At 48.4% G+C, this 25544-nt stretch overlaps 1 protein-coding gene across 1 annotated transcript; it reads left to right on the top strand.

Moving 5' to 3' along the window:
• Positions 1-1815: 1815 nt before the first annotated feature.
• On the top strand, positions 1816-22927 carry MYLIP (myosin regulatory light chain interacting protein). Its single transcript, XM_062185446.1, has 7 exons — positions 1816-2047; positions 3066-3256; positions 15872-16057; positions 17175-17372; positions 18349-18513; positions 19386-19806; positions 21333-22927. Exons 1-7 carry the CDS (start codon positions 1961-1963, stop codon positions 21420-21422), a joined length of 1338 nt encoding a protein of 445 aa, XP_062041430.1. The 5' UTR covers positions 1816-1960; the 3' UTR covers positions 21423-22927.
• Positions 22928-25544: the final 2617 nt, after the last annotated feature.

The raw sequence follows: 25544 nt of genomic DNA, 5'->3' as shown, positions 1-25544 counted from the left end.
ATGCCTGGCTCTTGGCTTCAGACTGGCCCAGCTCCAGCCATTGTGGCCATTTGGGAAGTGAATAAGTTCTGACATTTCTAGTCATTGAACAGAGATTAGATAACAAAGATCCACATCTTAACTCCCAGTTAAATATCCCAAGGTCTGCAAACTGGAATTAAGGGGATGAGGAACAAGAGTTGATGCATGAAGGGATTATTTCTGGAGCACACTGTCAGGAAGAGGTGCCTATGTCAGACACACAGGGAGGACACATGTGCAACACCAAAGGCCCATTACAGTTTCTTCTTTTTCCCCCTAAGATTTATTTATTTATTTATTTGAAAGGTAGCGTTACAAAGAATGACGGAGAAACACAGAGCTCAGAGGGCCACAACAGTCTAGGCCAGGAGCCTCAAACTGCATCCAGGTCTCCCAGACGGATGGCGAGGCCCAGGCATTTGGGCCATCTTCTGCTGCTTGCCCAGGTGCATTAGCAGGGAGCTGGATCAGAAGTGGAGCAGCGAGGCTGGCAGCAGCTTAACTTGCTGTGTCACAACGCTGGCCCCTAGTCCAGTTTGTGCCCCTTTCAGTGAGGGCCTGTGGTAGGCTCCCTCTCTTTTGCTTTCTGCTCTGCTGCCCTTCCTACAACAGAAATCAAGTGACCTGGCACAGAGATTCACCCGAAAGGGGGTAGGAACGGGAGCCATCATTAGCAGGCGGTGACCCGGGCGGACATGACAGCTCTGGCATTAAACACAAGGACACAGAATTGCTGTCATGGATGGTCTCCCCTTGGCTGTTCTGGCGGCCGATAGAACAGATGTCTTGGGCTCCACCCTAGCAGCAGTTGGCAACACTGAGCCTCAGAGAGAAGTAAAATTTCCAAAGGCCTGGGGCTCCTCCTGCAAAGAAACCCGAGATGTGGGTTGAGTAATGCACTGGCAAGGAGGAATAAACAGCAACTGAGTGAAGGGATGTGGAGCTTCAGTTGCTAAATAGCTACTATGGAACACGGAACATGACGGCGGGGGTGGGGTGGGGGTCCCCGGTGCAGCAGGTGCTCCGTGAATGCTGGCTGAATGAACGGAGGTAAGACCTGAGACTGGATGGGCAGCCTGAGAGAAGGCCTGGGGCCCCCGTGACGGTGGGCTTTCATTCACCAGGGCTCAGCCAACAGAAGCCCCTAGAGAGGGCCGACCCTCCTCGGTGAGCGGCTGCAGAGCGCTCTGACATTCAGTCGCTGTTCTTACAGAGCCGGGGTCTACGCCTGGGCTGCCGTCCCCAACCAGACACGGAGGCAAACCCGGAGGGGGCGGGTAGGCGTCCGCGGGCTCCGCGGGGGCTCCTCTTCTTTTTAGGCTTTCGAGACCCAAACGCCCTCCTGCAGGGACCCCATGTTTCAGGGGCAGCTTGGAGGCGGTTAGTCTTCTCACCGTCGAGCCCCCGACAGGGAGACGTCGCCGCCAGCAGCCCGAGGCGACCGCTCGCGAGGAGCAGCGTCGCCCAGCGGGCACAGGCACCGGGTGTTTTCCGGGGCCCCCCCACCCCCTTCGCGGCTCCAGGCGCCCGCCAGCGGCCGCCTCCCGCAGCGGCACGGGGAACTCAGGCGGCGCTGGAGGCCGGGGCCGCCCGAGCGGGCTCCCCGATTGGCTGACGGGGCGGCGGGAGGAGGGGTGGGGGCGCCGTGATTGGCCGGGTCCCGAGCCGGAGGGGGAGGAGCCGCTATATCAGGGGAGCGCCTGTCGCGGCGCAGGCAGTTGGCTGCTGGAGTGCGGCGTCGCCGCGGAGTGCCCGGGGGCCGGAGGGGCAGGCGGGCTGGCGGGCGAGGGGGTGGCGGGGACGGAGCTGCGGCCGCGGGCGTCTGTCTGCAGCCCTCGCCGGGCCCGGGGCTGGGTTCGAGCTTTGGCGAGGCGGCAGCCCCGCGTACACCAAAGAGGAGGCGGCTGAGGTGGCCGTGGCGGCAGCGGCGGCCCCAGCCATGCTGTGCTATGTGACGAGGCCGGACGCGGTGCTGATGGAGGTGGAGGTGGAGGCGAAAGCCAACGGCGAGGACTGCCTCAATCAGGTGAGAGCGGGCACCCAGGTCCGGGCCCACGTCAGTCTCCGGAGGCCGACGGGCCTCGAAGGCGGCCGGGCGCCTCAGGGAGCGCGCCCCAGGCAGGCACCGGGCCCCGCGCCCCGTTCCCGCTGCGGGCGTGCGGCGCGCGACCCCCTCCGGGGCGCGCTGGCGGGGTGCGGAGGACGCGCGCTGCGGGGGCCCCTGGCGCGGGGGCGCGGGCAGAGCCCGGAGCGCCGCCCAGCCCCCCGCCAGCCGGCACTTTGCCGGAGCAAGGCGGCCCAGCACACCTGCCGCAGGTGTGTGTGCGTGACGCCGCCTGCGGGGTCCCTGCAGTGCCACCCACGTCCCAAAAAGGAGTGAGTGGACGCGGTCTCTGGCCCAGGGTTCCTTGGCAGGCAAGCTTGGCCCTTGTCCCGTGCCGCTTTTCCAGCGGAGCGCTCACCTGCATCTCTGGATTTGCGGGCGGGGGCAGAGGTACTGTAGTTTTGGGTGCACCTGTTTGGCTGCCTTGAAGCCCGCGTTTCCTTCCAGAGCGAAGGGGGAACCGAGCTGGTTCGGCAGGCAGCAGATCTGATCCCAGGGGACGCTGTGCTCCCACGCCGTGTAGACAGGAGAGGTTTGGAGAGCCTCGTGTGACGCACAGCTGACACTTGTGGCGGGTCTCGCGTGCGTGCGTGCGTGTGTGTGTGTGTTTGGGGTCCAGGTGGTTAACACTACCCAGATAAGAAGATGTCAGGGCAGCTCTGTGGATTGTGCTGGTGCGGGGCATCGTAGTGACTGGAATCAGAAGGAAGAGACTCTGAAGATGCCCCTACTCTTGAGCACTGCTCTTTCTGGGCTGCTACGGGCATGCCCTAGATATTGAGGGAGGGAGGGACAGGTCTCCGTCCTGGAGCCAGCGGTCAGCATCGCAGCAGCGGTGGGTTTTGGCAGAACTGTAGCAGTCTTCAGCTCCAGAGAGCCCCGGGTTCCTTTGACCCCATGTCCCGTTTGCTCATCCATGCCGCCTTTGTTTTGACTTCAGGTGTGCAGGCGACTGGGAATCATAGAAGTTGACTATTTTGGACTGCAGTTTACCGGTAGCAAAGGTGAAAGTTTATGGCTAAACCTGAGAAACCGGATCTCCCAGCAGATGGACGGGCTTGCCCCTTACCGGCTTAAACTCAGAGTCAAGTTCTTCGTGGAGCCTCATCTCATCTTACAGGAGCAGACGAGGTAAAGCGGCACTCAGATAAACCCATGTCAGATGCACCTTTGATTCTGTTTAGGGGGCGCTGCCTCCCAGGGGTGTTCACAGGCAAATTTGGTGCGGTGAATGCCTTCCTTACCCACGTTCTGCAGGGCACAGCCTTTTGTTGAAGAGGGAGCCACATAGTTGGCCTGGGTGCATTCTGCAGCTCCTGTTTTTATAAACCTAATGGGAGAGCTGGGTAGAATTCCCACAAACCCCTGAGATTGTTGTCATATGGGGGAAAAAAAAGAAGCAGCAAGAGAAACACCAAACTGCCTACTTCCTGACAGCAGCATCTAATGGCCGATAGTAACCTCTGCCTCGGCAGTGTTACTGTAGGTCACTGTGGACGTTCTAACAGAAAGCAGGAAACAGTTTCTCTTGGTTACTTAAACTTGGTCAACTTCTTCGGCTAGTGTCAGATTACAGTGTGTAGCAGAGAACTCTGTCAGGCTTCCTGCAGAATTTTTCAAGTTTTTAGTTTCTTGAAAACTTAATAAGAGCACCATTTTAAGGCCACTGTAACTGAATCCTAACCCACAAATACATTGCACACGATTGTGGAGTCTCTCTCTGCCTTGTGAAAATCCACCACTAGTAGACAACTGAAGCAAATGATCTTTTTTAAACAAAAATGTGTTCTCTCCGGCACTGACTTACTGCTTTTCTCAATGGTGAGTGAAACTAGGAAAGTTATGTTTAATATTTATGGCTGAAATGCCAAGACTTCAGTCTTACTAAGGCATGTCAAAAAGAAAAAAAAGAAAATGACTACTTTTAAAAACAGCAAACTTGGATCTAAGCTCTAATGTTTTTCATAATCCTTTGCCTTGGAAATCTGCCATGCATGTGGAGAATGTGATTCTGAAAATTTTGAATAATGATGAGTGAGCAATATTTTTTAAGAATTTTTTTTTGTTTATCAGAGAGCTGATAGAAATACATTTTGAAATAGTATTCATTTGAGTTTGAAATTTCCACTCTTTTTATAAAGCTTAAAATGTTGAGGAAAATGTTTTATTTCTGAAGGAAGCAGTTATACTGAATTTTTAGTGCTCTTGAAAATATCTTGCAAAATATTCAAGTGACAGCATGCTTAAGGAAGTTATAGCTGTCTGTTAATCAAAATGGGCTTTTTTTTCTCTAAACTAATTTTTGAAAGCTTCTGCTTTGCACTTCACTGCCGTAACTCGCAGTAGAATAAAAGACAAAGTACATATAACAAAGCATAATGGAATTTTCATTACATAGTCTTACGATTTTTCAGTCATTTTAGGGCTACCAGATACACCCCAATTTAAATTTTTTAAATCTGCACACATTTAGAGGTCCAAATACTTCACTTAAACAATGAAAGTGATGGTAGAATAATATATTTGTAGTGTGAATGCATTCAGACTTTTAACTAATGACTAGGTGATCGCTACCTGTGTTTTCCTGTAATTGGGTTAATAACTTGTGTCAAATCCATTTTATTCATGCCGGAATTGGAGGCATTTTATAAATTAGAACCTGAACAAATTTATTATCTTGGTTTTTGCTTTCTTGACTCAGTTGACTTTAAATCTTGAGATTCGTGGCTAACAGCACCCCTACATACCTACTTCAGCCAGATAATCTTACCTGATTTTTTAAAAGGAGTTTCATTTTAGGCTGGTCTAAACTTTTGACTGGCTTATGATAGCATTGGTAAATTCTATTTGTTTTCATGGGGTTGGCTGAAATATCAGACTTTGTGGGAAAATGCCACCTAAGGTTTATAAAGCATTCTGCTTCAGTAACTAGATAAAGTGTTATTAGCGTTTGTAAATGAGTACATCTGGATTTTAATTCGTCCAGTTTACACTTAACATTGTTTTTATGTGCATAATACTATCAAACAATATAGCAAAATAAAGCTGGCTGACGAACTTTTGGATGTCTGATGATCTGTGAATATACAGTAGATCTGTTTATGTAGTGAGTAAGCCCCGCTTTGACAATCTGGTTATAAGAGGTGATTTTCTACTAAGTCAAGCCATGAGGGTGCATTTAGTAGACTGCAAGTGTCTGGACCGCTCATTAAGTGGTGCTGAAGTATCCTGGCAGAGTCGTCTTCTGTGGACAATTAAAGCAGCCTGCTCGTGGTGGAGCTGGCCTATGAGCAGTTAACACACTAGTTTGCGTGGACTAGAGGGCCCACTGGGAGGAGTGATGGCCAGGAAGGCCTGTTTAGATGGGAGAGGTCTGAGGACAGGGGAAAGCCCTCTTTTCATTTCAGTTGAAAACCCAGGAAAAAATTAGTCCTCCTAGCAATAGCTTATTATTACTGTTATTATTATTAGCTTCTGCTTTGATGTTGTTTTTCTGATGATAGAATAAATATACCAAATGTCTGCTTAGACTGGTTATAGGAGAGAGTTAGCCTGGTCTCTGATTTGGCCTAATTTTAGATTTGATTCTCCTACCCAGATCCTTAGCTTGGCTGTTGAATGGGGCCTCCCAAGGGAAGGGGGTGGGATGGGAAGAAGGGTGGGGAAGGTTTTTCCAACTCAGCTGGCTTGTTTTTAGAGCTGGAGACAGCAGGTATTTTCAGCAGATGTTTGCTATGCTGTGGATTGAAACAAAAAGTGAAACAAATTGATGCATTCTGGTAGGAGATCTAAAATAATCATCTTGGAAATTCTTGCCTTTCAAGGGCTTTCAGTTATTCATAGCAATTCAGACTGGATTTTGTCAACATTTTCAAAACCAGAGATTAGAGAACTCTATACTTCATCAACACAGTGTGATTATACCACCCACTGCCAATAAAATCTGTTTCTCCTGACTTGGCCAGAGCCTAGCAGAGCTCTGTGGTCTCTGCTAGGCACAGTCTCGCTTGACTCAGGCTCTCCAACACCTGAATCCTCTTTCCCAGAAAACACACTCCCAGTACAAAGACTCTGTGAGACCTAAGTTCACAGAAATGCTGTGATCCAGCCGGCGCCGTGGCTCAACAGGCTAATCCTCCGCCTTGCGGCGCCGGCACACCGGGTTCTAGTCCCGGTCGGGGCACCGGTCCTGTCCCGGTTGCCCCTCTTCCAGGCCAGCTCTCTGCTGTGGCCAGGGAGTGCAGTGGAGGATGGCCCAAGTGCTTGGGTCCTGCACCCCATGGGAGACCAGGAGAAGCACCTGGCTCCTGCCATCGGAACAGCGCGGTGCGCCGGCCGCAGCGCGCCTACCGCGGCGGCCATTGGAGGGTGAACCAACGGCAAAGGAAGACCTTTCTCTCTGTCTCTCTCTCTCTCTCACTGTCCACTCTGCCTGTCAAAAATAAAAAAAAATAAAAAAAATAAAAAAAAAAAAAAGAAATGCTGTGATCCTAGAGTTCAGTTGCGTCAAGATTTCAATGTTGTGAGCACAGCCATGAGCTTGATGTCTCTTGTTTATTCCCTCCTGCCGTCCTGACCTCAGCTCTGTGTTCCATCCCCTGGAAAGCCTTCTGTTCTGTAGCCCTGCTTACACAGTGTCTCCGTGGTGATAGCATTCAATGACTTAATAACACTTAAGTGACACTTTGTTGTCACCCTAATTATCTAAATTCCATTACACGGGGAGCTGACACAACATTGTACCTTCAAAGTCTGGCTACTGCCTGGTGCATGAATACCTGTTGAGACAAGGAACTAAACTTGGAAATAAAGAAATGAGGGGTGGCCGGCGCCACGGCTCCATAGGCTAATCCTCCGCCTTGCAGCGCCAGCACACCGGGTTCTAGTCCCGTTCGGGGCACCGGATTCTGTCCCAGTTGCCCCTCTTCCAGTCCAGCTCTCTGCTATGGCCCGGGAGTGCAGAGGAGGATGGCCCAAGTCCTTGGGCCCTGCACCTGCGTGGGAGACCAGGACAAGCACCTGGCTCCTGGCTCCTGGCTCCGGATCAGTGCGGTGCGCCGGCCGCAGCGCAGTGGCCATTGAGTGAACCAACGGTAAAGGAAGACCTTTCTCTCCGTCTCTCTCTCTTCTCTCTCACTGTCCACTCTGCCTGTCAAAAAAAAGAAAGAAAAAAGAAATGAGGGGTGAACTAGTATTGATATTGAATTTATTTTTTTTTTTTCAGTTTGCTTCTGTAAACTGAAAAATTGAGTAGCTAAAATCTCACCACTAAAAAATATTTATTAGTGACTTTCTTCTGTTTGGAAGTAGGTTGGTCAGTGCTTGGCATTCTTTTGCTTGCTTGCTTTCGCCCCTGCACCCTGCCCCACATGTACTCACGGTGACTGTCAGTTCCTTTCTAACATGAACCTCTATTGGCTTCCACCTTGTATGGTTTAGAGTGTTTGCCAGCTACAGCATCACTTTTTCTAAGTTAGGAAAATTGGTAGTCCCAAGTATTTGTTAACAGTTTTCTTTGTCTCCAAGCATGTACAATTTTGGAAATTGGGGAAAGATGGCATTGTTTAAATCCTGAGAGCAAATGTCACATGCAAACTCTAGGTAAATACAATGGTCAAACCAGTCAGCTGAATCAGATCAGCCCTAGCCAATGCCTCTAAGTCGTGTCCCAAGTCTCTCAGAACTTGGCCGGTAGTTTGTAAAGATTGCTTACACGATTTTCATTTGTGTGATTCAGAGTGAGTGAGCTCCGAAGAATGCTGATGCTGCATTATTTATCTATGATACAGGTGTCATTTATGATCTGCACATCAGCCATATGCCTAGAAGTAGAATGACACCTCTCTCTCTCGCTCTCTCTCTGACATGTTCAAGCAGAAAATAGGCCCTTGGGAAAGTGAAAATATAAAAGTAAATGTATGTATTATTTCCAAAGAAGGAATTAGCTGAATTTCTGAATTCCGTTTCATCAAATTTTTACTTGTGCTGAGACTATGGGATGCCTGTGTCAAAACACACACACATATTTTAGCCACCTGGGCACCTTCAGAGTCCTTTTGAATTTCTAAGACTTAGATATTTGCATAAAATATTCAAACAATATTTGGAAAATGTCATTTTTAGTAAAATCTGCGTATTTAGAAGGCAGCTGGGATCAGATTCAGGTTGACCCCATGTGGAGCATCTGCAGGTCATAAGGTGTGTTCCTTATCTCAAAGTACCTGGTCCCTGCAATCTTCTGTGCCAGGAGCAGGACCTAGCAAGAAACTCATGATTTGAAGGTAGTTAAAGAGGTGATTAGGTCTGAACATGCTTTAACCTTCCCTGGAAGGCAGAATAAATGCACCTGAGACAAGGTTGTAGTTAACACTTTTAGTCCTGCGTGGCTTGGATGCGGTCTGCCTCGACAGGTACCTGCTGTGAATGAGTACATGTTTTACAAGTGCAGGTTTTATGCTTTCAAGTAGTAGTATTCAGGTATGAGCCATAATCGCTTTTGAAATTGGGACTTCCCCTCCCTCCGTAACTTTTATCTTCCTTAGAACCTGAGGAGGGACCTTTTCGTCAGTGATTGTCATTTTGTGTTTGGGGCATTTTGAGAGGATCTCCTTAAAGAAAAAAAAAAAAATTATTTATTTGAAAGGCAGAGTTACAGAGAGAACAGCAGGGCACTTTCATCTTCTGGTTCACTCCACAAATGGCCACAACAGCCAGGTCAGATCCAGGCCAAAGCCAGGAATCCGGGATTCCATCTGCACCTCCCACGTAGGTGACAGCAGCCCAAGTACTTGGGCTGTGTTCTGCCTCCCCAGGGACATTCGCAGGGAGCTGGATTGGAAGCAGAGAAGCCAGGACTGGAATTGTTGCTCATATGGGATGCTGGCGTCACAGGTGGGAGCTTAGCCTGCTGCAGCACTACAGCAGCTCCTAGAGGAGACCTTAAAAGCCCCAGTGGAAACCTAACTAGGTAATGACTGGGCTGAGACAGGTTTCCCAATTGTAAGCCCTCCATGCCATGGGTTTGCTGGTTCCTTTTAGATGTAGCTGCACAGAATTTTCACTAGTGTTTTCTCCTCTTACCAGGAGAATTTTCAAACAGGCAGAACAGTTGAAGGTTTTACAAGGAACACCTATATACTCCCACCTACATTCTACTAGAACTAGTTTACTATACTTGGCTTCATTCATTACATATTTATCCATTTCTCAATACCTCTACACCCCCATTCAATCTGTGTCTTCAATGCACTTGAATAAATGGTGTATAAGTACGCTCCCCTGCCGTACTTCATACACATGTCGATAACTGGAACTCATGTATGCCTACAATTTGCTTTTTTCCTTTGGATATAAAAATTTACATATAGTGAAATGTGTCGATCCTAATTATACTATTTGGTGAGTCTTGACAAACGGGTGTGCTTGTTCTAACAAATTGGCTATCAAGATTCGGAACATGACCATCACTTCAGAAAGTTCCCTGTTCCCCTCTGCACTCAGTCCCACTCTCCTCCCCACTGCACCCACTGTTGCTTGTTTTCCACTGCGGACTCCTAGGTCTGCTCAGCGTGGTGTGTGGGAGTCGTACGATAGGTGCACTTCTGTCTGGCTTCTGCAGTGTGCACCCATGGGCTGTTCCTTTCTCCTGCTGGACTGTGTTCCCTCACGTGAATAGTCTGCTGGCTGTCTGTCCAGCCCTCTGTTGAAGACTCCTGTTTTCCAGCTAGCACAAATGGAGCCACTGTGAGCACTCTCATCCCAATCTTCTCCTGCAGTCACATGGTGTTTTCATTTCTCTTGAGTAAATACCTAAGAATAGAAAAGCTGGGTCACAGAGTAGGTAATCATTTAGTTTTACAAGTAACTGCCAGGCCTGCTCCCAAAGCAATGAAGAACGGAGAAGAGCACGGTTCCCCCAGTCCCAGCCAGTTTGTGGAGCAGAGTGCTGTGCGTCTCCCTGATGCGTCATAGCATTACACACTCGCTCACAAGCTCTGGGGCCTTACATATACGTGAAGTATCTATTCAAGTCATTTACCCAATTTTATTGTTTGCCTTTTTTTAAAAAAACAAAAGATTAAATTTTATTTATTTGAAAGACAGAGTTACAAAAAGGCAGAGAGAGAGGTCTTCCATGCTCTGGTTCACTTCCCAAGTGGCCACAATGGAGCTGGGCTGATTTGAAGCCAGGAGCATAGAGCTTCTTCTGGGTCTCCCACATGGGTGCAGGGGCCAGAGAATTTGGGCCATCTTCCACTGCTTTCCCAGACACGTTAGCAGGGAGCTGGATCGGAAGTGGAGCAGTTGGGACTCTAATCGGTCCCTCAATGGGATGCTGGTACTGCATGTGCCACAGTGCTGGCCCCCTTGCCTTTATTTTTGAGTTGTGCAGATTCTCTGTATTTTCTAGATGCCACGTGTTTGTTACATGTATGTTGTATAAATGTATTTCCTCTTGTGGCTTGTCTGTTTTCCTGATGCCTTGGGGGGTAGAAGTTTTTAACTTTAGTGAAGTCCAGCTTATCCTTTTTTTTTTTTTCTGTTGCAATTTTGGCTGACTGTGTCTGGTCATGTTTAGCTTTTAATGCATTGTGGTTTTAACTTCTACATTTAGGCCTCTAATCCATCTTAAACTGATTTCTATTTCACTGAAATTTAAGATAGTAAAGCAAAACAAAACAATAACAAGAACAGAAACCTCTCATAGCAATTTTGTTGCGATTTGATTGTTTTTAAAAAAGTATAACTTAGCAGTCAGAGTTTGACTTAAAGTAAACTGACGTGGCTAAGGGGCTCATTGGAGGGAGGCCACAGCCTGATCCCAGCAGGGTCCTACTCTGGCAGGGAACAGGCCACACATTACTCCCCACCACCAGCCTCAGGCCTTTTACAGAGACACAGTTCAACAACCAGTAATTGAGAGTTTTTAAAAAATAGCCACTCAGCCATTTCAAAGATGGTTCAGGTTAGCTACATAAATTTTGAGTGTAGTAGTGAATCTGGATAGAACCATTTTACATTTGTCATGAAAAGCGCTGCCAAAAACCTTGCAACTGTTGAGATCACTGGAGGGCAGAAATAGTGTGACTAGGAGCAAGGCTGCCCTGAGTCCTGGCTGGCAGCTCCGTGAGACGGCTGGTGTCGTAGCAGAGTTCTCTGGTCACTGTGTTTAAAAGATAAAAGACCTAACTTCCTGCCTCAACACTGCCAGGAGAATTAATTCTTGAGAACTGAAATTTGAAGATCTTTGAAATAATATATTTAGATTATAAAATTGAAAATTTGTGTAGCCCTTCATTCACTCCATTTTTTATTTCATTTTTTAAATTTTTTGGAAGATTTATTTATGTGAGAGGCAGAGTTAGAGACAGAGAGAGGGAGAGACAGAGATCTTCACTCCCAAATGTCTGTAATGGCCAGAGCTGGGCTGATACAAAGCCAAGAGCCAGGAGCTTCTTCCAGGTCTCCATGTGGGTGCTGGGGCCCAAACACTTGGGCCATCTTCCACTGCTTTCCCAGGCCATTAGCAGGGAGGGGAGCTGGATCTGAAACAGAGCATCCAGGACTCTAACCAGCCACAGGCAGAGGCTTAACCTACTATGCCACAGCACTAGCCCTTAATTTTTTTTAAAGTTTTTTTTTTTTTAATTTATTTGAAAGGCAGAGATCCAGAGAAAGAAAAGAAAGATAAAAAGAGGGAGAGAGAGATCCTCCATCTACTGATTCACTCCCCCAGATGGCCAGATCAGCCGGGTCCGGGCCAGACAGGAGCCAGGAGATTCTTCCGGATCTCCCCCATGGATGGCAGGGTCCCAAGGACTTGGGCCATCTTCCACTGCTTTTCCAGGCACACTAGCAGGGAACTCTATCGGAAGTGGAGCAGCCAATACTCAAACTGGTGACCATATGCTAGCATGGCAGGCAGCGGCTTAACCTTCTACCCACAGTGCCAGCCCTCTCACCCAGTTTTTAAATTTTTGCATAAAACTCTAGTCACTGGGTACTCCTTCATCCCCACAATGCCAAGGACATGAGTTACCCAGAATATATCACCTTGGGTCCCCAAACTGTGGTCCATACACTGAAATATCCATCTGCTTAGTAACTGGGTAAAACTTAAAGAATGAATTTCACACCATAACCTGAAGATTGTTCAGAAAATGCAATCTGAGCTTTTGTCCCTAGGACATGTTCACAGACATTTGCTTAAGACAAAAATAATAGGTTTTTTCCAAGGCTTTCTGTTTGTGATGATAGGGTGTAGCCTATATTGGATTAGGTATGTCATCCACTTCAGTGGCCATATCTGCTGGTTTGGGTACTACTAATGACCTTTCACCCACTTCACCAAAAAGGAAGAGGCAAATCCAGGAGCAGCTGGTGCAGGGAGGATGGGGGAACAGGAGAAAATACTGGACTCAAAACCACTCCTAAGCGTTGTGCCGTCATTGGAGTCCTTGCTGGGTCTGTGCCACCCTCCCTCTTGGAAAGAGCACCTGGGACCCACTGATGGCCCCTCGTGGCTGTGCCCCTTGCTCCTCTGTGTCGGTCTCCTAGACAGCAAAGACTTGTCACCCACCAGCCAGGTTGTAGATGGTGTCTTGATAGGATGCGTTGATTTGTCCTAAAAAGCTAATCCTGTCTACAAAGAAACTGTCAGACATGTCCACCCTTGGACCCCAGCCTGGCTCCAGGGCAGGGCGTTGACTTCCCAAAGACTGCTTTATAGCCATGAAGCAGCCAGATGCAGTGAGGGCCTATCAGCAAGTGTCTGTAAGCTGTAAGGAGGGGATTCTTCAAGCTCACCCAGCAGTTTGCAGTGCAGCCTAGAAGGGGCCTTTGTAGCAAGGGCCAGGTGCCCCACCTCCACCCATCCTCCAGCTCCACCCCACCTGGGAAGGGATCTGCCTTCCTCCAGGCTGCCCACCTCCTGTTCACGGTCTGTTACTGCCCCTTGGCCTTTCATTTTGGCAGCTGTCTCTCCCAAGCAGGCGTGAGCTTGGAAAAAGAAATGGCATCAATTTTGAAACTCCGCTTTTGCAGACTGACTATTTAATAACACAGGAACTGGCTTCTGACTCTAGTTAGAACCTAAGTTAAAATATTCTCTGCATGCACAGTAATTAAATTGGGAAGACTAAGTTTGTGAGATAACTTTAAAGTGTCTCAGCACATGATGTCTTCCTACATAAGCCTGGACTCAGAGCACAGCTTCCTGATTGAGTACAGAGACAGAGGCGAGGAAACCAAGGTGAAGTCTGCTGAGCCTCTGGCAAGCCCCTGGGAGCCCCCGCAGTGGAGAACACTGGGCCTCAGCCCTCGGGTCGCCGTTTCAAACCCGGTGGATTTTGCAGCCATTTCTTTGCCCCAACAGGGGCCCCCTTCTCAGCTTAGCCATATGTCAGAAATACTTTAAAGACTAGCAGATGTTTGGGTTAATAAAAACCGTGTTTATCCTTTGCCTGTGCCATTTTGCATTCTGACTGTGATTTCTTTATGGAAGCTTTGAATAAGGGGAAACTGCGGTTTCTGGCAGTTTGATAACTTAAAATTATTTCTTCGGATCCGACACTGTGACATGGCGGGTGAGGCTGCCACTTGCGACACCAGCATCCCATATGGGCGCTGGTGCAAGTCCCCACTGCTCCATTTTTGATGCAGCTCCCTGCTAATGGCCTGGAAGAGCAATAGAGAATGGCCTAAGTTTTTGGGCCCCTGCCACCCACGTGGGAGACCATGTGGAAGATCTTGGCTCCTGGCTTCAGCCTGGCCCAGCTCAGCCATCTGGGGAGTAAGCCAATGGGTGGAAGATTCTCTGTCTTTTCTCTAACTCTGACTTTCAAATAAATAAATAAATCTTTAAAAATAAAATTATTTCTTTGTCATTGTATAAGGTACAAATGTTTGGATTTAAGCATTTGTCAGTTAAAGGAAGATGAGAGACTCTTGTTTTGAGAGTCTCAGTGTAGCCCTGCCCTACCTTTGCAAACCACACTTGCTCCTTCTTCCTCTTCACACCCTGCTCCCGGGAGCTCTTCTGCCTGCAGTGTGTCATGGGATCCCCGTGGGGCTTTGCTCCAGGAAATCCCCCTGCCCCAATACCAAAACACAGGTGCTCATGTCCCTTCTATAAAATGCTGCAGTATTTCTACAACATTTTCCCATAGCCTTTCTTGTAATACCTAACACAATGTAAACACTGTGTATACTGTTGTTTAGGGAATGATAACAAGGAAAAAAATGTCTGCCTGTTCTAGTTCAGACATATTTTTTAAATTCTATTTTTTGGTCCTCAGTTGTATATAAATAAAATATGTATAAATAAAAGCAATGTTGAGGACTAGAGAAGGATACCCCATTTGGCCAAAGTGGGCATTACCAATGGTCATGAGTCATCCACTGGTGGCAGGACTCTTGTGGCCTGTCAGCATATTTCAGAGGCTCCCAGAAGCCATCAAAGGAAGACTAAAACTTGACATATGTCAGGGACAAAATTTATAACCTGGGCAAGTTTGTCCCCACTGTTTAGGTACTCTTCAGACTCGGGCAAGACAAATGAGACCTGGATTTTCCCAGAATTCCTAGATGCGACATACCTTTCAGTCAGTGTAGAATGTGGTGTTGTATGTAGGTAAGACAGGCTTAAACGCAAGGTTGGAATATAAACTGATCACAGACCATGAGAGGCAGCTGCAAGCATGCTTACGGAGCCCACAGATGTTACAGGCACTTAAGAGGTTAGCGTGTGTGGCTGACTGCACTACAGTTAGGGAGGTACCACCTGTACCCGTACTGGAGGAATAAGCGGTGTGTAGACCACGTGGATCAGAGGGTATCCACATGAGGCAGCAGCAGGAGTAGAGGCATGGCCGCAAGTGCTTCCAGGGCTTTCCTGGGAGATTTGTCTCTTTGCTGGCACATGAAGGTGGAGGGATGTGGCCGGGAGGCTGGGCCAGACTCTCCGCACCCTGGAGCTCTTGCTGCCACCGGACTCAGCAGAGACGTGATGAGCTTGCACTAGAAGTGAGCAGCTAGAAGGGGGACCTGCCCAGAGTCTGGGGAGAGCAGCCCTGAGGACACAGTGCCCTGTGACGGCGCAGAGGTCCAGGCGGGAGGCAGGGAGCTGGCCTTCAGCAGTTCACGGAGACCAGAGTGGCCATGGGAATGCGATGTCAGCGAATCAGGAGTCCGTGATTTCTGCTAGGAGAAGAAGCAGGTTTGGGAAAGACCATGGTGAATTTGGTCTGAGGGCCCGAAGGCCATCCAGGTGGTGCCAACTGCAGGCAGGTGGACATGGACTGTGGCTCTTGAGACCTGAGAAGTGGGAAGCATTGGAGGAATGGTGAGGCACTTGTCAATCCAAGAGAGTTGCATCAGACCATATGAGAATCCAAATCACGATCACGGTTTTCGGAATTAAATAATGTCTTTTAAAACATTACAATGCAGAAAGCTTGTACACAGTTATATTACATTTTGTGACCCATTCCTGGGCCTAATTAGATTTATTTCGTTTGGCTTATGGTTTTGTTCCACAGACACTTAGTCCTTAGACTTATTTTCCCTAAATGCTTATGAAAAACAAAAAGCAATCGAAAAACAGAAACAGCATTCCTTAAGCACTTTCAGTGTGACTTTTTAAATTGCTCAGTTTTCCTAACTTCAAAGTGACTACGAACTTGCTGAGCTGTGGAGCGTGGCAGCCAGCCACACCAAGCATAGCCTCATTCTCACCTTGCTTTGCAGGCATATCTTTTTCTTGCACATCAAGGAGGCCCTCCTGGCAGGCCACCTGCCCTGTTCCCCAGAGCAGGCAGTGGAGCTCTGTGCCCTCCTGGCTCAGACCAAGTTCGGGGACTACAACCAGAACACCGCCAAGTACAACTATGAGGAGCTGTGTGCGAAGGAGCTCTCCAGCGCCACCTTGAACAGGTGAGGCTGCCAGCGGAGCTGCATTCCATGTTTGCACAGCCGTCCGGCTGGTTAGAATTTCCAGAAGTGCATCTGTGGTACGTGCTGACGACCAAGCCATTGCCCAGTTGAGTTGTTCTCAAGTGATTCATTAGCCTTTTGTTTGAGATACTTATAAACAGAAAGCACATAACTGTCCTTGCATGAGGTACAGTGTCATGAGAATTTTTAAAATCTGTCACCTTTTAGGATCACAAATTTCCTACAATAAAAAGTCTGTCACGTCTACTGGTGTTTGTCTTTACCCCAGCAAGCATTAAACTGAGAGGCCTAACCTTTGCACCTTAGTTGTCTGTTCCTGCATCACAGGTTACCCCAAAACTGAGCACTCAACCCAGCCAGCAATGTGGGTTGAGGACCAGGCCAGGCTTAGCTGGACACTTCCCAGGGGTCTGCAGCCAGTGTCTGCTGGAGTCCAGTGTCACCTGAAGCACGCCCGGGTGGGGCTGTGTCATCACATGGCAGCTGGCTTCCCCCAGGGTGAGCAGCCAACCCCCAGCAAGAGAGGATGCCCTAGATGGAAGGCAGTGTGTCCTGTCACCTCCTCCCAGGACAGAGCAACTCTCCCGTAGTGTGTTCACAAGAGGGCACTTGTAAATCCAGCCCACACTCGAGGGAAGGAAGTTACACGTGGCAGGGCATCACCAGGGCCACATTACAGGCTTTCCACCACAGCGGGGGAATCGGTCTGTTGGGGATGACCTGATTGATCCCTTTATGATGCCACATTGATGGTGGAATTTATAAGGTGAATGTAGACAAATGCATGAGGCGTCCTCACACAGGAATCTGCCTTCCGTACATTTTCAGTGAGGCTTCAATTCTTCCTTATTCAGCCTCCCCAAAAGTGTTTTCTACTGAATATTACTGAGTATTTGATAGTCAGGTTCTCAAGCAGTGCCTTAGAGGTGTTTTGTAGTAACTTTCCTAAATAACCGAAATGTCAGTAGTGAAACGATAGCTTGGTGTTTCTGTAATTTGTAGATGGCAGAATCTCTGCACTTACGTGCTGAAAGCCGCACAGCCTCTACGAGTGTCTGGTTTGTCTGTGTAACTCTGCCCCGTTGATCCCCCACAGCATCGTGGCAAAGCATAAGGAGCTGGAGGGAACCAGCCAAGCCTCAGCGGAATACCAGGTCCTGCAGATCGTGTCCGCGATGGAGAACTATGGCATCGAGTGGCATTCGGTGAGGGACAGCGAAGGGCAGAAGCTCCTCATTGGGGTTGGACCTGAGGGCATCTCAATCTGTAAGGAAGACTTCAGCCCAATTAACAGGTAAGCAAGTCTTGAGGATTCTTCTTAGACCTCAGCACATCTGTATGTCTGTAGCCATCGTTGTGAGGTGGAAAATGGAGAGGGATGTACTGAATGGTCCACCTCTTAGGGACGTTTCATTTTGATGCGCGCTTTGATTTTATTCAGGCCCTGAAAGCCACAGTGATTTGTTGCAGTGCTAACTCAGTGTGCGCTGGGGTGGAAGTAAAATCTCAGCTTCACCTTTCCACACACCCAGACTTACCCCAGTCCTTTCATACTCAGGTATTTCCTAAAGTTCATGGAAAATAGAATTAAAAGATAAGCTTATTTTGGTGCCAAAAAAAAAAAAAGTGAAAACCTTCCGTGTTTTTTTCGTAACACACATTTTCCATAAACTTGCTGAGGACCCCTTGTATACAAAACTGCTTTTCTAAATGCCTGTGTAAGCCAGAGGGAGGGGTCCAGGATGGCCCCTGGGGTCATAGATCATCCCCAGATTCAGTGTCTGACTGTCCTGCTGGGTCTGGAGCCAACAGGGAACTTACAAAGGCACACGCGTAGGCCGGCGCCGTGGCCCAACAGGCTAATCCTCCGCCTTGCGGCGCCAGCACACCGGGTTCTAGTTCCGGTTGGGTCGCCGGATTCTGTCCCGGCTGCCCCTCTTCCAGGCCAGCTCTCTGCTGTGGCCCGGGAGTGCAGTGGAGGATGGCCCAAGTGCTTGGGCCCTGCACCCCATGGGAGACCAGGAGAAGCACCTGGCTCCTGCGTTCGGATCAGCACGGTGTGCCAGCCGCAGCGCGCCGACCGCAGCGGCCATTGGAGGGTGAACCAACGGCAAAGGAAGACCTTTCTGTCTCTCTCTCACTGTCCACTCTGCCTGTCAAAACAAAACAAAACAAAACAAAACAAAACAAAAAAAAAAAAAACAAAGGCACGCGCGTTGCAATGAATCACGCCTTCTGGGCCTGCTCAGCCTTCCCTCCCTGTCTTGCAGGATAGCTTATCCTGTGGTGCAGATGGCCACACAGTCAGGAAAGAATGTGTACCTGACGGTCACCAAGGAGTCCGGGAACAGCATCGTGCTCCTGTTCAAGATGATCAGCACCAGGGCAGCCAGCGGGCTCTACCGCGCCATCACAGAGACACATGCTTTCTACAGGCACGTACCGTTTGGACTTGAGGATCGGGCCCCGTGGCTCTCCTGTTTCTGGGTGACAGGTTTCTGCAGTTCCATGCACCGCTGTGTCCGTAGGTCTTGTACGAGACGAGAAGTCGGCTGCTGCTGAACGCGTTGCTTCTGTGTGGCAGCAACATGGAGTCTTTATGCACAGACAGTACATGTGTGAGCTGTGCAGAGGTGCCCTGCTGCTTCTGTCTCACCTCCTTCCTGCGGCAGCCCCTCTCCCTGGGACAGCAGTGGGTGGCTGGACCCCTCCACTGCTCTCCGCCTTTCCCTGGCAGAAGGGTGGCAGGGGTCACCCCACCAGACAGGGAGAGCTTCTGTCCCAGGTCCTCACAGTGCACGCAGTAAGGACTGTGATCACAGTGTTGATCCCCTCATCGCAGATGCTGCTATAAAGCCAAGTTGGGGTTAGGCTTAGATATTTGAGCAATTAAACGCAAGAAACCTAATTGGTAAGCAGTCTTAAGATGTTTATATATATTCAAATAGAAACATGAATTGTGGCACAGAATGGAAAATTTGTAGGCTTGTGTTACATCCAAGTCAAGGCTTCAAAGAAAAGTGAGCTTTCTCTTCCAAAGTCTTGCTCATTTCCAGGAGGAGGGCTGGGCATCCCCTGCCCCCCAGCTTTGCAGCTGCTTTATCGGAGATATTTTGGGGGCCTTGAAAAACATAAAGTTGGCATTTCTGAGATCCTTAGCACATGGGAAGCAGGAGGAAGTCACTCATAAGCATGCAGACAGGAATTCCTCATGTCTTCTGCCACGACTGTTCCTACTGACAGCGAGGTCTGAGGGAGCTGCCTGGGCTCTCAGGTGTTAAAGTTGCTGTTCCCTGTTCCCTCGCAGGTGTGACACAGTGACCAGCGCTGTCATGATGCAGTATAGTCGCGACTTAAAGGGGCACTTGGCATCCCTATTTCTGAATGAAAACATTAACCTCGGCAAGAAGTACGTTTTCGATATCAGAAGAACCTCCAAGGAGGTGTACGACCACGCCCGGAGGGCTCTGTACAACGCGGGCGTCGTGGACCTCGTGTCGCGGGGCGACCAGAGCCCTCCTGGCTCACCGCTGAAGTCCTCCGAGAGCAGCATGAACTGCAGCAGCTGCGAGGGCCTGAGCTGCCAGCAGACCAGGGCGCTGCAGGAGAAGCTGCGCAAGCTGAAGGAGGCCATGCTGTGCATGGTGTGCTGTGAGGAGGAGATCAACTCCACCTTCTGTCCCTGCGGCCACACTGTGTGCTGTGAGAGCTGCGCCGCCCAGCTGCAGGTGAGGTGCCACCTGTCGCTCGTGAGATACAGAGTAAGGACACTCAAAGGCACTGCCCTAAGGGAACATTCTGGATTAGCTTGCTGTTTCCAATGGCATAACAACCCTAAACCATAGACTTTTCTCGTGTACTGAAGCAAGGTTCAGATTCATAAGACAGTGCATCTATAGTGGCTAGCCAAGGAGCAACACCCAAGACTGTTTCTTCCAATTCACATTGCTACTTATTTTCTGATGTTTAGGAGATAGACTGTATTAGTTACTTAAAATGGTTGGGAAATGGCCGGCACCACGGCTCACTAGGATAATCCTCCACCTTGTGGCGCCGGCACACCGGGTTCTAGTCCCGGTCGGGGCACCAGATTCTGTCCCGGTTGCCCCTCTTCCAGGCCAGCTCTCTGCTGTGGCCAGGGAGTGCAGTGGAGGATGGCCCAAGTGCTTGGGCCCTGCACCCCACGGGAGACCAGGAGAAGCACCTGGCTCCTGCCATCGGATCAGCGCGGTGCGCCGGCCACAGCATGCCAGCCGTGGCAGCCATTGGAGGGTGCACCAACGGCAAAGGAAGACCTTTCTCTCTCTCTCTCACTATCCACTCTTCCTGTCAAAAAATAAATAAATAAATAAAATGGTTGGGAAAGAGTACTTAGGTTTTCAAGTTATAATTAACTCTTGAGTCTCCATTCATTGTTTGTTTACTCTGAGTATTTATGATTAATTACCATTATGATTGCATATGCCTCTAGGGGCCTCTTGGATTGTCTGTTGCTTATTAGCAAGTCGAAAATAAAATGCAAAAGCAAAAGTAACCATGTTGATAGTATTTTCCCTTCCTTGGACCTTAAATTTCCCGTTAATGATAATTTTTTCACTTGGCTTCATTTCTCAGAAGCATTTGCTACATGTCACTCTGGATTTATGTAAAACCAGCCCAAAATAACACCCAGTCCTTTAGAAGCTGCTAATTTCAGAGCTATTTTTAGGGATCCATGATGAGCCCACAGGATACCAGTGTCCTTCTAAGAGCAGCTTGTGCTGCTGTGGTGACTTATTCCCCAGGAGCAGGCCTGGGTTGGTTTTGTTCTGCCCACATTGTGTCGTGACCCCCATGCCTGAGTCTGTCCTTATGGCCAGTGAGTACAGGGCCGTGCCCCCTGGCCACATGAGCCTCAGCCTGGTTGTGCTGGCCCCAGTCGGGCGGCTGGGCTGAGGCCACATTGTCCCTTTCTAAGGTGTGGGGCCCAGTGTGCATGGAAGTCTGCAGTAATCAGTTTACTCATTGTACCTTGGTTAGAATGTACCCATGACTGGAATTAATTTCCTCAGTCTATTCATTTTCATAATATTCTCCTTGAAGTCCTTGTAAGATAGGAACTTTCAAACCTATTAGAAAACAGATTTCTCGCAATTGAAAGCCTGATAACACTCACACAAGCACACTTAAGAACCTGAGCCCAGCTGGTGCTAGGTGCCCAGAGCTCCAGGCCTGCAGAGGTTGCTAACGGCCACTGTCGGCTTCTCTCTTGCAGTCCTGTCCGGTGTGCAGGTCGCGTGTGGAGCACGTCCAGCACGTCTATCTGCCGACCCACACCAGTCTCCTCAATCTCACTGTCATCTAACCTGCCCCCGTGCGTCAGACTTGCCGTGCTTCCATGCACTTCACCGCCACAGGCTCCGAGAAGGATTGATGGTGGAGAAAATCTCACTCCAGTACCCATCTGCCATGCGACGTTTACAAAACAACAACAACAACAAAAGAAAGAAAAACAAGACTACAGCTACTCATCACTGCAAAAACCCATCCATGCACAGAACCAACAACCCCAGTGGCGGAGACTGGAAAGAGCCCTGGAACATGGATGCATTCCTTGGACTTTGCTTTCTTGAGGATCAAGTAAAGGAATAGGTAAAATCTTCTGTAATGGCAATTAAGTGGCAATGTAGCAAAAAAAAAAAAAAAAAAGCAAGAAAAGAAAAAAGGGGAGGGGGTACTTTTTAGGAAATGATGGTATAAGTCTCCTTAATGTATCCCAAGGTAAGTTTCATACCTACAGCAGATTTTGTAAGAATGAGTTTTACGAATTTACTTGGTTCTTTTTGTATGCTCATGGAGCTCCAGACATTTTTAATAGGAAACTTTTTCTTAAATAGTCGTCGTTTTAATGTCATTTCTGTTTTTATAACTCGTTCAAGAATGCTTGGAAGGCAAACAGATTTCAGAATCAATTTTGTGACTTAAGCTGAACGAAACTGTTGTTGAATTCAACCAACCAGTCTGGCTAGGAGAAAGCAGATAATTCCTTGGACGGCTTCCTGCTCTCTCTCCCATCCCCCAGCCCATTCTTTTGATTATCAAGTGCTACCAGTTTGGGTATCCGATTTCCATGGAGTAGTCATGCACTCCTTGGCTTCCTGAGTTGATGGAATGTATTATTTTAACATGGAAATGGGAGAGTGTTTCCCTTGGAAGGGAGAGCCTGGCTCACTGAGCGTGCAGCCTTGTGCTGTACAAATAAACGAGGGCTGTTCTGAATTCTCCCAAGCACTCAACTCCAGCTTCACCCATTGGTGTCGCTTCGCTTGAACCGTCAAGCCTTATCGCAGGTGTCTACATAAGTGTATCCTTTTTATTTTTATTTTTATTTTACATTTCCTGTAGTATTAACTCTTGGTTGTCCTTCTCTCTGTTTTGGAGGGGTTTTGCCTCTCTTGGTCTCTTTATTCCTAAGTTCATTTTCCATTCTCATTTGGGCATTTTGGAAGCTGGTCAGCTGGCAGGGTTTTCTCGGCTAGCAGAGACCCTGATGACCTTATCGGGTGCAATACTAGCTGTGTTAAAGCTAGAATCTACACTGTCACTTTACTGAGACGTCTGAGTATACTTTTCATATTGCCTTAATGTAGCAGTACTGTGTTTATGCATTTGTTTCTTTGCACAGACATTTTGTCAGATATTAAAACTCTACTTTTTTATGGCACATATTAGCATATAAGCCTTTATTCCAAGAGGTATTTATTTTTTCACTTGTAAAAATATGATGTTTCCACATAAAGAACTCTGTTATATCCTAGAGGACTTCTGTCTTTTATATTCAAAATAATAAAGACTTTAAAGCAAACATCAGTATTTGTATTATTGCAGTGCTTGTCATTTAAGTCCATTTTATTCCATCAAAAGACACAAACAGTGATACAACGTTGGTTGGAATCTAGTTTAGTCCAACATGGAAGATTTGAGAATGTTTAGTGTATTGGCTTTACTTGAGATCATTTCACCCAGTTACGCGCTCATCTGTGTTTTCGAGCTAGCAGATTAGAATATTGGAGAAAATATACATATACACAAATGGTTGAAAAGCAAACATCAGGAAAGGGACTGGACAGTGTTGGAGAAGTGAGGGAGTGGCAGAATGCAAGGTAATGCAACTGGTGCCATGTGTGTCGCTTGGGTGGGACAGGTGCAGAGTCAGCCTCCATCCTGGCAGTAGAATACATTTAACTGATCATTATCTGTAACAGCTAAAGGAAATAAATGATTTTTAAAAGTTAGAAGACATGAGAATTTGTTTTCTATTGTACCCATACCTAAGTCAATCTTCCATCACTTTCGAGAAATCAGTGCGCTTTTGCTCCTTCAACATTTATTGAGCATCCTCACTGTTACTCCTGAGGCCTGGAAATTTAACAGTCATCAAGACATACTGTCTCTCTCTTTTTTTTTTTTTTTTTTTTTTTGACAGAGTTAGACAGAAAGGTCTTCCTTCCTTTGGTTCACCCACCCCAAATAGCCGCTATGGCCAGTGTGCTGCGCCAATCCGAAGCCAGGAACCAGGTGCTTCCTCCTGGTCTCCCATGCAGGTGCAGGGCCCAAGCTCTTGAGCCATCCTCCACTGCCTTGCCAGGCCACAGCAGAGAGCTGGACTGGAAGAGGAGCAACCGGGACAGAACCTGGAGCCCCAACCGGGACTAGAACCCAGGGTGCCGGCACCGCAGGCAGAGGATTAGCCAAGTGAGCTGCGGCGCCAGCCAGACATACTGTCTCTTAATAGATGTTAAATCATCTCCATAATTCTAGAATACTAGCCACATTGACAACAGGCTGAGAAGTAGATAACATTGTGTACCTCACTAGACCCTAGGCTTCCCAAGCTCAGTGACTAACCTGGAAACCACTGTTAACGTGGTGGCTTCTGAAACTACAAGGAGGGTAGTGACTTGTGATCAGGGGCCAGTGGAAAAAGTCTTCAGAGAAGCTCTGAGCAGGGAGTTGATGTTCTACTTGGAAAGTAAATTTATGCCAGTTCAGGGGGGCTGGACCATCAGTGAGGTGGTAAGCAATTAGGCTCTGCAGGAACTAAATGGAGTCCTGGAGCCAGTTGAACAAGGGGATGAAACTTCCAGAGGACAGTAAAGACACAGAGAAGCATTTGGTGGCCACTACATTTAGCTGATATTTAGGGATATGGCAATATGAGGAGTCATCAACAGAAGAGTATTAAAGGGGAAAAAGAATAGGCTGAAGGTGGGTCCCTGGAATGGCCTGCATATGTGGATGGTGACAGCACGAAGGAGTTTGAGAAACTTGACAGAGAAAACTCAAGACAGGCCAGGAGAGAACCTCAAAGAGCAAAGTCAGCTATGCCAAAGACTACTAGGGCAAGCTCAAGTGTCTGGGATAACAGGAAGCCATACAGTGGCAATACTTGGGCTGTCTTGTGTCTAGAGAAGAAGTGGGCACACTCTGAGAAGTGAGGAGTGACAACAGAAGTTGCCAGATCATAGTGAGCTGGGTAAGAGGCACAGGTGCAGAGGTGACAAAGAAGTGGTACCATAGCAGGAGGCCGTGTCATAGAAGGGTTTTTTGGTTTTGTTTTGTTTTTTGTTGTTGTTGTTGTTGTTTTTTTTTTTTTGACAGGCAGAGTGGACAGTGAGAGAGAGAGACAGAAAGGTCTTCCTTTCGCTGTTGGTTCACTCTCCAATGGCCACCGCGGCTGGTGCACTGCAGCCGGCGCACCGCGCTGATCTGAAGGCAGGAGCCAGGTACTTATCCTGGTCTCCCATGCACTTGGGCCATCCTCCACTGCACTCCCAGGCCACAGCAGAGAGCTGGCCTGGAAGAGGAGCAACCAGGACTAGAACCTGGTGTGCTGGCACTGCTAGGCAGAGGATTAGCCTGTTGAGCCACGGCACCGGCCGGTTTTGTATTTTCAATGGTAGGACCTGCATGAGCCTAGAGAAGAGGGTGGGAAGTAACACAACGAAGGGTACAGCAGAGCCTGAACCATAGGCAATCTGTAGAGGCTGACACCCCAAGGGGCTAATCTTGAACAAAGGCATTCTTTCACTTTTTTATTAAGGGTTGCAGCAAGAAATGTCTCTCCCCCAACCCCATTCCAGTTTGCTGCCTCTGTATTTATCCTGTCACAAGATCATTGCCAAGTGGGTAAACTCTGGGGGTTGTCTCCTTACCTCTGCCACCGAACACAGGACCAGGAGCTCAGTACACATGTGGAAAGAATGAATCCTTCCAAGAAACACTTGAGACAGAAACGCCCTGTCCAGTGGGAGTTGGGGAAGTTTTCCAAGCACTGGGGAAAGTGCAAGAACAAGTTGCTGCACGTGTAGCTGCAGGAGGCAGGCAGAGCATGCGTGCATGTTTAGAGTGGGATGCTGGTACCACGGGCAGAGCTTAACTACTGTGCCACAGTGCTGCTCCCCCTTCCTGAGTTTTTATAAATGTT

Source organism: Lepus europaeus, chromosome 3 (assembly GCF_033115175.1).
Source record: "Lepus europaeus isolate LE1 chromosome 3, mLepTim1.pri, whole genome shotgun sequence".
In the NCBI taxonomy this organism is placed as follows: domain Eukaryota; kingdom Metazoa; phylum Chordata; class Mammalia; order Lagomorpha; family Leporidae; genus Lepus; species Lepus europaeus.
Note: the sequence above shows the minus strand (reverse complement) of the source record. Positions and strands in the feature narration are given on the sequence as shown.

Coding starts and splice junctions, on each gene's coding strand:
- MYLIP (XM_062185446.1), top strand. CDS start 1,961: ATGCTGTGCTATGTGACGAGGCCGGACGCGGTGCTGATGGAGGTGGAG. Junction 2,048..3,065: donor GCGAGGACTGCCTCAATCAG/GTGAGAGCGGGC, acceptor TTTTGACTTCAG/GTGTGCAGGCGACTGGGAAT. Junction 3,257..15,871: donor ATCTTACAGGAGCAGACGAG/GTAAAGCGGCAC, acceptor CTTGCTTTGCAG/GCATATCTTTTTCTTGCACA.